Source organism: Bubalus kerabau, chromosome 13 (genome assembly GCF_029407905.1).
Source record: "Bubalus kerabau isolate K-KA32 ecotype Philippines breed swamp buffalo chromosome 13, PCC_UOA_SB_1v2, whole genome shotgun sequence".
Classification (NCBI taxonomy): Eukaryota; Metazoa; Chordata; class Mammalia; order Artiodactyla; family Bovidae; genus Bubalus; species Bubalus kerabau.
Genome location: NC_073636.1, coordinates 42,960,375 through 42,975,807, shown reverse-complemented (window position 1 = coordinate 42,975,807; position 15,433 = coordinate 42,960,375). Strand labels below are relative to the sequence as shown.

Here is a 15,433-nt window from a genome sequence, read left to right as displayed (position 1 = left end):
TGGGGACAATCCTCACACGAGAGAGGGCAGTGAGATTGCCCGCCCCCGCAGCCACCATGAGGCGGAAATGGAGGCGCCCGGGGCTCAGCTCTCCCTCCATCCTGGTCCCTCCCGCGAGCCCCTTCCTGTAGGTGGGGCCGGAGCCGGCGGCAGTGACTCTTCCATCCAGGAATTGCAAGATTTCCTTATAACTCCCACCCCGAATCTTTCCTCTGCTTCGCTTTGCTTTCTCGATTTCTCTCTGCGTGTCCGGTGTGAGCGGGTTAATACACCTCAGTTTCTCTCATCTGCAAAATGGGTTTTGTAATATCCTTCCTAAGGGGTTGGAAACCAGTGGCACTGGTTGGCACTCAGTGGCGGTCGAAATTGGGCTCCTTTCGGCCGGCCTTTTGGTACCCCGGGAGTCCCTGGCCATCTATTTGAGGCCTGCTCTGGTAGGGACTGGGGGACAGAAACTTCGAGACCCCGGCCCAGGCCAGCGGGCGCCGTCGGCCCTCCAAGCTGCAGACAGGGCACACACACATCCGCCTCTGAGGCCAGCCCCTGCGAAGGCCCCCAGGACCGCGACCTCAAAGCCGGTTGTCCCGCCTTCCTGGCCGGGATGTCTGCAGTCGTGTGCATCTTTAGCAGTCTTCCTTAACTGCGGCCCCAAATCCTGATTTACGAACTCCTGCTCTGCCGGGCCGAGAGCCAGAGCATCGTCGCTGGATCTTGTACCTCCAACACTTTCCCCTAAACCCAGAGATAAATTTGGGGAGAAATTCCTGGCAGAGCCCCAAACGACGCTGGTCCCTAAAGACGCCCCCAGTCCAGAGCGATTCAAAAGACAATTATCCTAAAGGAAAGTTATGGTTTTGCTAATCTCAGGAACAGCTTGCGAGGGGGAGATTTGGGTCTTCTTTTAATAATGAAAAGTTAATGCGCAGCCTCTTGTAATTATCTTTATCGGAAGCCCCTCGCTTAATCCTGGGGTTTGCAGAAGACCCATCCGGGGGCGCAGAATTTGCCGGGTGTAGCTCCAGCTCGGGATCCTTCTCGGCTCCGGTAGTCCCGGCTCCGGCTCGGCTCGGCTCGAGCTCGGGCTCGGCTCAGGCTACACCGCCCGGTGCGCGCAGAGACCCACCGGGCGCCCACGCTGTGCTGGGAGAGCTGCCGCACCCCTCGCTGAGCGCGCACCCGCCGCTCGCCCTCTCAAGGGCTGCACTGAGAGGTTCGGCTTCCCAGATCCCGGGTTTGAGAAGGATGGACTCCGAGCAATTCGGGTTGGGTAGGCTCGGATTTTCTGAGTGGGAACCAGGAGAGGTTTACCCACGTGCTGCGTTTCGAGACAGCGTTAACAAATACGGGCGCTTCACGTGAAAATCAGGCTTTCTTCGAAAAATTATAAAATCTGACAATAATTTGCTAGCTTCTGTGTAGGGTGAGTCCCAGTAGACATGCCCTATTTTCCAACTTACCTTCCCCATTTAGGGCTTGCCAGATAATATACTGGTACATACTTGTAATTTTAAAACTCACTGTTCATCTGAAATTTCGATTTCACTGGGCCTCCTGTAATGCAATTTGCTAAACGTGGCTTCCTTGCCCTGCCCGGGCCAGTCCGCTCAGGCCTGTCTCTACTTCTCCAGCTCCCGTGAATTTTGCGACCTCGGACAGTCCGGCGGCTAGAGCGCTGGGGTGGCTTTGGCTACAGGTGGAGTAGGCACGGATTAAATAAATGTTTTCCACTCCTTTCCCCTTGGGGATTTTCAGGGAAGGCCTTGGCTCAGGCGGTGGCATTGGAGGGCTTGGCGGGGTTCATATTGGTGGTAGTAGGGAGAGTGTGGCTGGGAACAGAGTCTTGGTCTTAATGGGCGACTGGATGCGGGGAGGGCGGCTGCGCGCTGGGCCTCCACCGGGGAATCCACCCGGAAGGGGAGAGAAGACTCCGAAGGAATCTGGAACTTTCGGTGTTTAGAGGTTTAGGGAGGGGACGACTCGCGCCGAGAACCGCCGTGGGGTTGGTAGCGGGGACGACTGGAGAGGAGAGAGGGTGCTGATGGAGGGGACCGCAGCTGGGAGGGCGGCGACCGAAGGGAGGGGGGCAGGTGGCGTCCCCATGTCGCGGGGTCCCGGGCGTGACGCGTCCGCGCCGCGCTGATTGGAGCCCTCCGGGCGCTCGATTGTATAAAGCGCTTTCAGAGCTGCGCCCCCTCCGCGAAAGTGACGGACCAGAGGGCCCAGCCTCGCCACCGGAGAAGCCATGACCGGCAGAGACGCACTTTCCGACGGGCGTGCCAGAAGCAGAGCGCTGGTGCCCGGCGGCCCGTCCACCGGCTCGCGCCCCCGGGGCTTCGCCATCACCGACCTGCTGGGCCTGGAGGCCGAGCTGCCCGCACCTGAGGGCCCTGGGCCGGGATCTGGGTGCGAAGGCCCGGCAGCCGCGCCCCGCGCGGGCCCAGGGCTCGGAGGCTCCTGCCCGGCACGCGGAGCCCTTCCGTTGGGCCTCGGCCTCCTCTGCGGTTTCGGCGCGCAGCCCCCTGCGGCTGCCCGGGCACCCTGCCTGCTCCTCGCCGACATGCCCTTCCTGCCTCCCGAGGGGCCTGAGCCCCTCGCCCCGCGCTTCCCCGGCCGCCCACCGCCCTCGGCCGCCCGCCAGAAACGCAGCGAGAGCGTGTCGACGTCCGGTAAGGAGGCCAGTCCGCGCCCCTACTGTCTCTTCCCTCGGCTCGGGTGGGCAGAGTGACACTCTGGCGCCCTGTCGGGCCCCACCCCAGTCCCCCAGATCTACAGAAGTGGGGACCCCAGAGCGTAGCCGCGCCGGGAGGCTCATTCTTGCACCCGCACCCTCTGCCCCCGCCCCGGCCTCTCCTCTGGGCTTGGTCGCCGCCACCCCGCGGACACCAACACCCGATCCGGACCCGCCCTGGGGTCTCGGCGACTCAGCCTGCGGGGGACACTTGCCGCCACGCGGGGCTCGGCCTCTGGGTGCCGCAGGGGTCGGGAAACCTGGGTGGGCCTGCCTCGTTCATCTGCGGCATGGAACCCGGTACCCGCCGGCTCCAGGAGGGATTAGACGAATTGATTGACGGATTGACAGGCCCTTGACAAGCGCGGGGCGGAGGCCTGGATCTGTCCTCCTCCGGGTGCTGAAGAGCGAGTTTGGGCACCCCGCTTCTCCCTTACTCCCCGCACCGAAGAAGCGAGCTCGCCCATCTTACGGCAGCTGTGCCCAGATCCTCAGAGAAGTCGGTACGGACTGTGGGGGAAAGCGGGGAGCAGTGGAAATCGACAAAGACAGGACGGAGAAGTCGAGAGGTTTGGGGCATGGGGGAAGAGAGCGGAGAATTTCAGCAGAGTTCGAGGGAGAACAGCTATGTGATAGTAAACCGCAGAGCTGAGCATCCAGGCGGCTGAATGCAGAAACTGCGCTGGTCTCCACTGCTGATAAAAGGAAGCAGGCGCGGTCAGCAGACACGCACTCTGAGAGGACTTTATTTCATGAGTGTCTACTAGGTGCCAAGTTGCTTTGGTCCTGTCCGGCTCTTTGAGACCTGATGGACGGTAGTCCGCCAGGCTTCTCTGTCCATGGGATTCTCCAGGCAGGGATACTGGAGTGAGTTGCCATGCCCTCCTCCAGGGGATCTTCCCGACCCAGGGATGGAACCTGCATCTCTTGTGTCTCCAGCATTGGCAGGGGGGTTCATTACCACCAGTATCTAGCAAATAACCGCCCCCTCCATTAGTTGTCTCACTAAAAATGCAGGCACCGATTTCATACTGTGGATTTTTTTTCCCTATGAGGACCCATAAAGCTAAGGCAAAATACAACCACATCCTAGCCAATGAGAGTATTTCTCAAGACCAAGACCAGTACTGTCTTGTGGAAACGTCAGGTGACTGCGAGTGTAATGAAAGTTTCTTAGAGCCACAATAAAAAGGAAAATAAATAGGTGAAACAGATTTAAATACTATGTCTCATTTAATCTAATACCTACAAAATATTGTCATTTTATGTGTTACCGATATAAGAGTTATTAATATTTTACTCTGGAGGGGGGTCTATTGTCTTCAGTCCATTGGATATTTCATGCTCACAGCTGGTCTCAATTTAGACTGGCTCCATAACCTTATGTATTTAATTATATCAGATTGGACAGCACAGATAGTATAATATCATAATCCAATTTTCTGGTGAACTCATTGATGTAGGAGTAAAACTGATATTATTTGACTACTTTTGCTTTTATTAATTTACATTTAGTATTTTGAAACATATATGCTTTTTAACAACAAACCTGACCATAGTTTGGTCTTCTAAACTTTCTTTCAGCCTAAATCTTTCAATATAATGGATTTCAAAAGATAAAGCATAGTGGAGTGGGTTCTTAAAATTTTTGATGCACATCTGTGAATCATCTGGGCACCCTTGCCAAGAATGAGTTTCCCAGGTCCCACTTTCAGAGATTTGAAATTGGTACAGCAGGGCAGGGGGCCAACTCTGAGGAGGGTTTTGATGTCACAAACCTCAGTCTTCCCCTTGAGAAGTGTTGGCGTAATGGCTAAGATGAGGAACGTGAGATGGAAGCAGAAGGAAGGGTATGAATTTGGAAGCTGAAGGGAACAGGAAATGCAATTAGTGTTCAAGTAGCTTAGTGTTCCACACACATCTGGGGTTTGAATCCCAACTTCACTGTTGACAACCTTTGTGATCTTGGACAAGTTAATCTCTCTGTGCCTTGGCTTCCTCCTCTGTAAAAAGAGAATAATAATAGCAGCTGTCATGGAGTTTTTTAATTTATGAAGAATAATGTTGATATGCATGGGCAGTCGGCTAAGTGCAGCACTTGGAATACATCATCAGATGTGAAAACTATGATCTTGTCTTGTTAAATATTCACATCCCCGACAAGTTCATAGCTTCAATCCTCAAATTAAAATCCAGAGGGCAAAATGAAAAATGTGCTCACCTCTAAAGTCCTCTTCCTCTCCCTGTGCTAACAGATGAGGACAGCCCTTCTGAAGACAGGAGTGACCGGAAGGCATCCCCGGCCCCCAGCAAAAGGAAGAAGAGGAGGCACAGGTACTAAGATCCCACATGGCATTCCCCACCCCACCTTCCTTGAGACCCTGTGCCTGAGAAGGTCTGGTCCTGCCTTGGGGCGGCATGGGAAAGGACACAGTAGCCATCTGGGAATGTAATTCTGCCATTCCTGGGCGCTGCAGGTCAGCCTTTGTAGCATTTTACTAATGATGATGATGATTTTAAAAAGTTTTTTGCCACACCATGTGGGATCTTGGTTCCTCAACCAGGAATGGAACCCCCTGCACTGGAAGCAGAGTCTTAACCACAAGACTGCCAGAGCACTTTGAGCACAGCACTATTAGACTCTGGAACATTTTGAAGACACAATTTTGTGGGCCCTTAAGATAGGTCTTCTTAAAATGAGTTGCTGGAATTTATTGAGGAGAGAAAAAAGGACCTAAAGAGCTCTGTTTTGCTTGAACCAAACTATGGACTTCCCAGAGGCTACTCATTTGGAGACAGGGCACCCAGCTCTCATGAGGTGGGCAGAGGTGGGGAGCAGGCACGGGGTCCTCTGAGGCTGGGAAGCCTGGCCGCCTCCTGTGGTCATGTGCCCATGTGCCTCCCTGCAGGACCGTTTTCACTGCCCACCAACTGGAAGAGCTGGAGAAGGCCTTCAGTGAGGCCCACTACCCTGATGTGTATGCCCGGGAAATGCTGGCCGTGAAGACTGAACTCCCCGAAGACCGAATACAGGTGCAGGGGCCCCCTCTCCTCCCAAAGACACCCAGAGACCACGCTGTTCTCACACGCAGCGAGTCAGCCCACAGCCACCTCTAAACAGCCCCTCCGTCTACAAACTGAGGGTCACTTAGATGCCAGAGTCTTCCTTTGTGTTCATTTAGAGAGGATGACCCCTGTAGCTGCCCAGCCTTTTTACCTTTTATTAAATCATTCTTAAAAATTATACAATTTGTGCCACATCTAGAAATTATGTAAAGATATCAATGAAAAAAATGACTATCCATCCACGGCGAGCCTCAAAGAAACCAGTGTAAGTAGCTGATGAGGACTTTCTGCACACCAGCCCCATGCCATATACACACTTGGCCCTGAAATACACACTCACACGCACACAGAAGACTGGTCTTTGTCTTCACGTTAAGCCATCCTATGTCTGACTGCACATTGTCTCCAAGTCAGAAGACATGCCACTCACTCCTTTTTTTAAGTTTTAATTAAAAAATATATTTATTTACTTTAATTGGTGGATAATTACTTTATAATACTGTGGTGGTTTTTGCTATACATCGACATGAATCAGCCATGGGTGTACATGTGTTCTCCCATTCTGAAGCCCCCTCCCACCTCCCTCCCCACCCCATCCCTCTGGGTTGTCCCAGAGCACTGGCTTTGGGTGCCCTGCTTCATGCATCAAACTTACACTGGTCATTTATTTTACATATGATAATGTACATGTTTCAGTGTTATTCTCTCATATCATCCCACCCTCGCCTTCTCCCTATAGTCCAGTAGTCTGTTCTTTACAGCTGTGTCTCTTTTGCTGCCTTGCATATAGGATTGTCATTACCATCTTTCTAAATTCCATATATACATGTTAATATACCGTATTGGTGTTTTTCTTTTTTCCCCCCTATTTTCTTTTATTTATTTATTTATTTTTTACTTTACAATATTGTATTGGTTTTGCCATACATCAACATGCATCCGCCATGGGTGTACACGTGTTCCCCATCCTGAACCCCCCCTCCCACCTCTCTCCCCATACCATCCCTCTGGGTCATCCCAGTGCACCATCCCCAAGCTTCCTATATCCTGCATCGAACCTGGACTGGCGATTCATTTCTTATATGATATTATACATGTTTTAATGCCATTGTCCCAAATCATCCCCCCCTCCCTCTCCCACAGAGTCCAAAAGACTGTTCTATACATCTGTGTCTCTCTTGCTGTCTCACATACAGGGTTGTCATTACCATCTTTGTAATTTCCATATATATGTGTTAGTATACTGTATTGGTGTTTTTCTTTCTGGCTTACTTCACTCTGTATAATAGGCTCCAGTTTCATCCACCTCATTAGAACGGATTCAAATGTATTCTTTTTAATGGCTGAGTAATACTCCATTGTGTATATGTACCACAGCTTTCTTATTCATTCATCTGCTGATAGACATCTAGGTTGCTTCCATGTCCTGGTTATTATAAACAGTGCTGCGATGAACATTGGGGTACACGTGTGTCTTTCAATTCTGGTTTCCTCGGTGTGTGTGCCCAGTAGTAGGATTGCAGGGTCATAAGGCAGTTCTATTTCCCGTTTTTTAAGGAATCTCCACACTGTTCTCCATAGTGGCTGTACTAGTTTGCATTCCCACCAACAGTGTAAGAGGGTTCCCTTTTCTCCACACCTTCTCCAGCATTTATTACTTGTAGACTTTTGGACTGCAGCCATTCTGACTGGCGTGAAATGGTACCTCATTGTGGTTTTGATTTGCATTTCTCTGATAATGAGTGATGTTTTCTTTTGTCTATTAGCCACCTGTATGTCTTCTTTGGAGAAATGTCTATTTAGTTCTTTGGCTCACTTTTTGATTGGGTTGTTTGTTTTTCTAGTTTTGAGCTGCATGAGCTGCTTGTATATTTTGGAGATTAGTTCTTTGTCAGTTGTTTCATTTGCTATTATCTTCTCCCATTCTGAAGGCTGCCTTTTTACCTTGCTTATAGTATCCTTCATTGTGTAAAATCTTTTACATTTAATTAGGTCCCTATTGTTTATTTTTGTTTTTATTTCCATTACTCTGGGAGGTGGGTCATAGAATATCTTGCTGTGATTTATGTCAGAGTCACTCACTCTTTTTAAACAATATTTGACACTAATCTTTTGTTAAGATAAAACAATCCAACAACTGAGGTTAGAAGGGACCATTGCTTGGTGAACATTCCCATCAGAGTAAAAATTGGCTTCTTTGCACAGTGTGGGATACTCTGATTTTGTCTTGTCATCCTTGACTCCATGGAAACTTTGGTAGAAATTGATCCGGATCACCTAGCACTACCAGTCCTGTGAGCTGTGAGACAGGCCAGGTGCTCCCAGAGAGGGTAGCTGGCCCTTGCACCCCTCTGTGCTGGGGAAGGGGTCTCCTCCTATAAGCCTCTCTGCTTCCCCTCCCACCTCAATCTAGGTCTGGTTTCAAAACCGGAGGGCCAAGTGGCGGAAGCGAGAGAAGCGCTGGGGCGGCAGCAGCGTGATGGCCGAATACGGGCTCTACGGGGCGATGGTGCGCCACTGCATCCCGCTGCCTGACTCCGTCCTGGGCTCTGGGGAGGGCGGCCTGCTGGGCTCCTGCGCACCCTGGCTCCTGGGTAAGGAAGAGGGCCTTGTGGCCGTGCTGCACAGGCAATGTCCGGGGTCCCTATGATTGGAGGGCCACTGCCAAGCCAAACAGTGTAATTTACTCTGATTTTTAATTAATTACAAGGCCTGGACTCTGATCGGTTGCCTTTTCATTGGAACTGTGTAGGCAGTGTGTGGACAGGTCCAGTCAGGCCCTGGTTCTCTGAGTGGAATGATACACATTCATTACATGAAATATGTATTTCCAGTGTTGAGTGCTGTCAACCACACAGTTCAGAGCTCATGGCAATAGGAAGCAAGATGGTGCAGGCAGTGAACCTACAGGCCGTTAACCACATGCACCCTGGACTCCGGAGGTCTGGTTCTCTGTCCCGGTTCAGCTGATAACAACCTGCGATGTAGCTGTTCTGTCCCCTAGTTTTTGTGCTAGAACTGTCTGCTCTGTTGGAGTTCAAGCTTTGAGGCTGGAAGTTCTGAGAAGCAGGCATCCTTACTGGTCTGTTGGCTATTACCGGAGAACCATGGGCTTGGAGAAATGAGTTATAGACAGCATCCAGGCAAATTAGGTGGAGGAAAACACAAGGCAGAAAGTTAGGATTAGGGGGATGCTCGCAGGGGGCCAATTTTAGGCTGGGGAGGAGGAGGGTTTTTGTTCAGTGAAACTTTTTTGAACTCCTACCCACCTGAAACTATGCTGGGACTGAAGATATCAAGTTATCTTTGCCCTCAAGAACTGGAGAGCCTGAGAGGGAGCACTGGGCAGATCACCCGGCCCACCCCTCCTAGCTTACATGAGCAGGTGGGGTGAGCTTACTGATTCTGCAGGTCTGCAGCCTTACAGGAAAGTGGGCCTCGGGTTGCCAGACACCTGACTTTTTGAGAGAAGCTGGACATCTGGCTTTTGATGTAAATCTTTTGATTTTAAAATCTTGCCAACAAACTTTAAAATAAAAATTTAAAAACCACCATGTCATCCAAATAAGGCATTTGCCCTGGCTGTGCCCAGTGTACAAACCCTAATGTTGAGAGTTACCTACAAGACTCTCTGGTAGGCCCCAGATGGGCACCAGCAATGGAAATTCTAATGGGATTTAGAGAGCAATGACAAGGAAAAAATTTTACTTAATTGCTATATTTAAAGATTGGAGAAGGAAATGGCAACCCACTCCAGTATTCTTGCCTGGAGAACCCCATAGACAGAGGAGCCTGGTAGGGGTCACAAAGAGTCGGACACGACTGAGTGACTAAGCACATATTTAAAGATATCTGTTTTTATTTATTTTCTTCTTCTTCTTCTTTTTTTTTTTTTTGCCAGGGATGCATAAAAAATCTGCAGGGACAATAAGGAAAGCAGAAAGTGAAGAAAAGCTGGCAGGACTCTGGGGCTCTGACCGCCTCAAGGAAGGTTCTAGCCCCCGTCAGGCGGGACCCCAGAGGGGCTTGGAGGAAGGCAGTCCTGTGAGCAGTGTGGAAGACGTGGTCATTGATCTCTCCAGCTCCACACGCCAGGAGACTGATAGAGCACAGCAGGGGGTCGGGGCCCAAGGATGTCCAGACTCTGAGGGGCTGGAGGGGCTCCAACCTGGGAAGGAGGGGGCCTTATGAGACCCTAGGCCTCTACCTGCAACACGCAAAGGCTGGAAATGTGTGCATTCCTCACCAGCATTTTTCAGAAGACAAACGTTGTCCAAGACAAACGCTCTCAGCTGGATTTTCTTCTTCCTGTGTCAGGATAAAATGCAATGTCACTTGCTTTAAGAAGACAAATGGTGACTCTTGGAACATTCCACTGCATTCTAGAATGGAAATCATTCCTTGAAGGCACGTGAATCAATTAATTAGATCTAACACTTGCATTCTCTTCTGTAGGTAGAACTTGAGGAGGGAGGATTTCAAGCCCCAAACGCATTCTCACTGCCAGACATTCTGAGGTTTGGTTCAGTAGACTGTGTGGATTCATAGGCTAAGTATGCTGTCCTTACACTGAATCAAAAAATACAAAAGTATTTAATTTACAGAGAATCATATATCTTCATAAATAGTGAAGACCTTGTGCAGCCCCCATATGATTGAAATATGATATTCTTACCTTGAACTTGGCTTTAGACATTTCCATTTTCTTGTTAGACAATGCTTCTGTGTCCCTCTGAGCGTTATTTGATTGGGTCTGTGTGTCTTGGAACAGTTCCTCCAAGGAAGCCCTCTCTCCCTTCCCTTCTGATACACAGCAGGGAACCATTTCTGAACAACTGTTGAATATCTATAAACAGTGTTTTAAGATCAGATCAGGCTTCTCGGTTTTTTAAAATTTATGTTTGAGAGCACTTTAGAGACTTGATTTCGTGAATGTTTCCTTGCCTCTATTTCCTTCCTTTATTTATTATTTAAAAATAAACGTTTTATGGTTTGCTCGGTTCTCATGCACCCACTCTGTCCACATGTTCATCTACTGCCACCCTGACCATGGGCATCCCCATTTTCTGTCCCAAACTTTATGCCTGAAGGCTTCATGCTTGGCTGCAGCTCTTACCCAGTGTTGCTCTGTAAACTCCTATAAGGCAGTGGCTGTATCTAAGTCCTTTTTTTTTTAAAAAAAAGGAAAACTTTTTATATTGAAGTATACTCAATTAACAATGTTGTAATAGTTCCAGGTACACAGCAGAGCAACTCAACCATATATTATACATGTATCCATTCTCCCCCAAAGTCCCCTCCCATCCAGGCTGCCATGTAACATTGAGCAGAGTTTCCTGTGCCATAGAGTAGGACCTTGTTGGTTATCCATTTTTAAATATAGCAGTGTGTACATGTTGATTTCAATCCACCTGCAATGCAGGAGACCACCTGCAATGCAGAGACACAGGTTTGATCCCTGGGTGGGGAAGATCCCTTGGAGAAGGAACTGGCACCCCACTCCAGTATTCTTGCCTGGGAAATCTGGTGGAGAGAGGAGCCTGTTCGGCTACGGTCCATGGGGTCGCAAGAGTTGGACACAACTTAATGACTAAACCACCCTCACCACATGTCAATCTCAAATTCCTTAACTATCCCCTTCCCTCCAGTCCTTTCTGAGTTCAGAGTCCAGACAGAGCTTGCGGCTCACTGATGGGGAAGCTGAAGGGGAAAACGTGCCCCCCAGCCCCCCGAAGAGGCAGAGAGGAAGGAGGGTGGGGACCTTCTACAGGTGACTTCCCCCAGGAATGGGTGCAGCACCCCTCAGGCCGGACATGGCTCTTTAGTCTCTGCAGATGAGAAAACAGAGCCTCTTCCCTGTGGCCTCTTTTCTCATGCTGAGCTTCTCCCAGACTACTGTGGAAATTAAATGTCACCTATCCTTACCGTCGCAGCAGCAAACCACAAGCCCCACTTTCTCTCATTCATTCTGGCACCTGGAGATCTCGCTCGAAGCCTGGGCCTGATGGTGGGAGGGCTGTTGTGAGGAGAATCTGGAAGTTGATTTCTCTGCCTCCCACTGGACTCACAGAGCAGGCCCCAAGTGACACGGCCACACTTAATCCATTCCGTCTCCTGCCTCCAGCCAGGTCTCAGATTCTTGCCTCCATCTCCTCCTAGTTTATCCAGAATTGAGTTTGAGGGAGAGAGCTAGTAACCTGTGCAATTTATATATATCCCATTCATAAAATAAAATATTATGCAGCTACTAAAAATAACGAGGCATATTTCTGTGGAAACATGTTCATGAAATGTTACTGAGTGGAAAAACTCCTAAATGAATCCCCCAAAGGATACAAGTAGAAAAAAATAGGTAAAGCAGAATAAAAATGCAATAAAGAAACTTAACTGGCATAAAAACGATACAGATAGTGGACAAATTTCTAGGCAAAATTACCTAAAGGAGGAGAAGGCAGGTAGAAGCAAAAGAGAAAGGTCCTAGAGACAGTAATAGAGGCCATTTAAAAAGTATATAAGAACACGGGTGTCGCAGTTTTTTTCAGTCATGGAATGGGAATCATAATAGAACACCCTTGTTCGGAAGAGAACGGAAAGATGTGAATAAAGTGCGTACCTCCGTTTCCAGCATGGCAGAGGAAGAGAAAAATAAATATTGACTATTGTTGCCACTGTTACTGGCACTCCTCTTAGTCTTCAAGGCTCAAGGAAAATACTTGTCATCATCATTAGGTAACAACATGGGACCCAATAAATAACTCATGGGATACAGGTCGGAGCACCGTGCAAAGAGCTGTTAAGAGCCCCAGGGGCAACGGCTTAACTCCACTCAGTGTCTGCGGGCGCAGGAGAGGGACGTGCCCAACACGGAGAAACGTGCCTTGCCTGGTGAACTTGAACCTGGGCTGGGCCTTCCAGCAGCTGGAGGACGCAGGCAGGGTCTGTCCTCACTCCTTTGCCTTTCCTCCTGGCTTTCCCCGCTCCAGAAAGCCACCGGGCACGCCTCAGGCCTCCTCACTTCCCATTGGTCAGAATTACTGTCACTCTTAGGTCTAAACCAATCGTGAGTCAAGGGGGCAGAATTTCTCCTTTGGCTTAGGCCAGAAATTCACTGCTGGAGAAGGACATGGCAACTCACTCCAGTACTCTTGCCTGGAAAATCCCATGGACGGAGGGGCCTGGTAGGCTGCAGTCCATGGGGTCGCGAAGAGTCGGACACGACTGAGCGACTTCACTTCATTTTTCACTTTCACTTGCATGCATTGGAGCAGGAAATGGCAACCTACTCCAGTATTCTTGCCTGGAGAATCCTAGGGACAGAGGAGCCTGGTAGCTGCTGTCTATGGGGTCTCACAGAGTCGGACACGACTGAAGTGACTTAGCAGCAGCAGCAGAAATTCACTGCAAGGAGATCCAACCAGTCCATCCTAAAGGAAGTCAGTCCTGAATATTCACTGGAAGGACTGATGCTGAAGCTGAAGCTCCTATGCTTTGGCCACCTGATGTGAAGAACAGCCTCACTGGAAAAGACCCTGATGCTGGGAATTATTGAAGGTGGGAGGAGAAGGGGACAGTGGATGAGATGGTTGGATGGCATCACTGACTCAATGGACATGAGTTTGAGTAAACTCTGGGAGTTGGTGATAGACAGGGAGGCCTGGTGTGCTGCAGTCCATGGGGTTGCAGAGTTGGACATGACTGAGCAACTGAACTGAACTGAACTGAACTTAAAAATTCACCTGTGGTCCCCAAGCTCCTCTTGCCCTGAAACTAAGTATCACTGGGCTTCTCCCAGCAAAGAAGAAAAAGGAGTGGCCACTGACCAGCCAAGGGTCAGGCTGGCCACAGGCAGGATGTGAAATAATGTAAGTGACACTTAAAAAAGAAAGCAGATGAAAATCCTTTGAAATGTTCAGAGCGTTTATCTTTGGATCATGGGTTAATGGATACTTCTTCTTTTCATATTTTCTATGTTTTGTAAACTTACGTAAAAATAAAACAGTTAATATGAATAATATTAAAATGCTAATTCCTCTTTCTTGATTTAGGGCTAAGTATACACAGGACAAGAATCTCATTTAAAAAACAGTGAAAACATTTTATGATACAGAGTCCATATTTTGCCTGCATCTCTTGTTGGGTCGATACAAGTGCCAAGTTGATAGGAAGCACATGGTCCCTTTAAACCCTCATTCAAATCATGCAGCCAATGGGAATCTGACCACTGACAGTAGGAAGGAATTGTTCCCAGCTTTCAAAATTGCTTGCCAGCTGAAATTTTGGCTGTAAAAGCCTAAAAAGGAGATTTTAAAAAATTATAATATTAGCAAGGTCCATTTGGACGGATTCCTACTATGAACCAGTGTCACCCTGGCTGCCTTTTGGTGACAGGAGCAGTCCATTAGTGCATGAGAAACATGTATGACCCCAGGAGATATTTTCAGAAATGACGGAAGAACAAGATATGGCAATCAGCGTTATTTCTGTGGGTTCACCAGTATAAATACAATAAACTATTGTTCTCGGTGGTCTACAAATCATGTCCGTATAGTCTTTTTTGATTCTCACAACAGGTGAGAAACTGAGCTGCAGAAAAATTAAGTGAACTTACTAAGCTGATTCTCAATTTCTAGGGCTCAGGGACAGAAGAGCTAAGTCACCCTTAAAGCAGATGGAGGTGGTGATTTGCTCGGCCACACATGAGCCCTGCCTGAAGCTGTCTGCTCAAGCCGGAGAGCAGACAGACTGAAGAGCAGGGAGAACAAACATGTGCAGATACAGAGGTGGCAAGGCTGGCCACCAAGGAAAGCAGTCACTTTATGTTTTAAAATAGTTATTTGGCTACACCAGGTCTCAGTTGTGGCATGTGGGGTCTAGTTCCTTGACCAAGGATTGAAGTTCAGAATCTTAGCCACTGAACCACCAGGAAAGCCCTGAAAGCGTTCACTTTTTGATACATTATTGGGACAATTGTTTATCCAAACGGGGAAAAATGAAACGGACCTAAGTTTCATGCCTTATAGGAAAATATGTCCAGATGAATCAGACAAACATGAAAGGCAGAACTATGGAGCTTTTAGAGGTCTGGGTGTAGAAGATGCTTCAGTTGCCCCAAAGCGGTGGTTGAAAACAACAACTTTATTTTGCTCACAGTTTCATGGGTCTTTTTACAGCATGAGGCTTACCAAGCCTCAGCTTCTCTTTCCATCCATCTATCATTTCATCTCTCTGTCCACACATTAGATACATTTTTCTGAACCATTTGAGAGGAAGCTGTTATCTCTGTTTTTCCAGCATTTATTGAGATATAATTGACATATGCCATTGTGTAAGTTTGAGGTATACAATATGATGATTTGATACACGTGTAACTTGGGAAATGTAATAAGGTTAGTTAAACCATCCACGTGGTTACTATTTTGTTGTTGTTATGAACATTAAACCTCTAGTTTCATAGCATCTTTGAGATACACAATACAACACTGTTACCTATAGTCACTGTGCTATAGTCATTACAGCCCCAGAATATATTGATCTTGGAACTAAAAGTCTTTAAACTTTAACTAACATCTTCCTATTTCCCCCATTTCTCTGCCACCTGTCCACTACCATCCTACTCTCCATTTCTGTAAGTTTGATATT

The 15,433-nt window shown here is 48.5% G+C and overlaps 1 protein-coding gene and 1 long non-coding RNA gene across 2 annotated transcripts; one reads left to right on the top strand and one right to left on the bottom strand.

Annotated features, from left to right (window-relative positions):
* Positions 1–2,213: 2,213 nt before the first annotated feature.
* On the top strand, positions 2,214–10,088 carry VSX1 (visual system homeobox 1). Its single transcript, XM_055543138.1, has 5 exons — positions 2,214–2,666; positions 4,984–5,062; positions 5,638–5,761; positions 8,208–8,388; positions 9,696–10,088. The coding sequence occupies exons 1-5, from the start codon at positions 2,243–2,245 to the stop codon at positions 9,983–9,985; spliced, it is 1,098 nt and encodes a 365-aa protein (XP_055399113.1). The 5' UTR covers positions 2,214–2,242; the 3' UTR covers positions 9,986–10,088.
* On the bottom strand, positions 9,829–12,763 carry LOC129624941 (uncharacterized). Its single transcript, XR_008701201.1, has 5 exons — positions 12,408–12,763; positions 11,720–11,949; positions 10,470–10,640; positions 10,041–10,102; positions 9,829–9,962 (listed from the first exon to the last, which is right to left on the bottom strand). It is a non-coding gene; the product is annotated as an uncharacterized LOC129624941 (long non-coding RNA).
* Between the last annotated feature and the right edge of the window lie 2,670 nt (positions 12,764–15,433).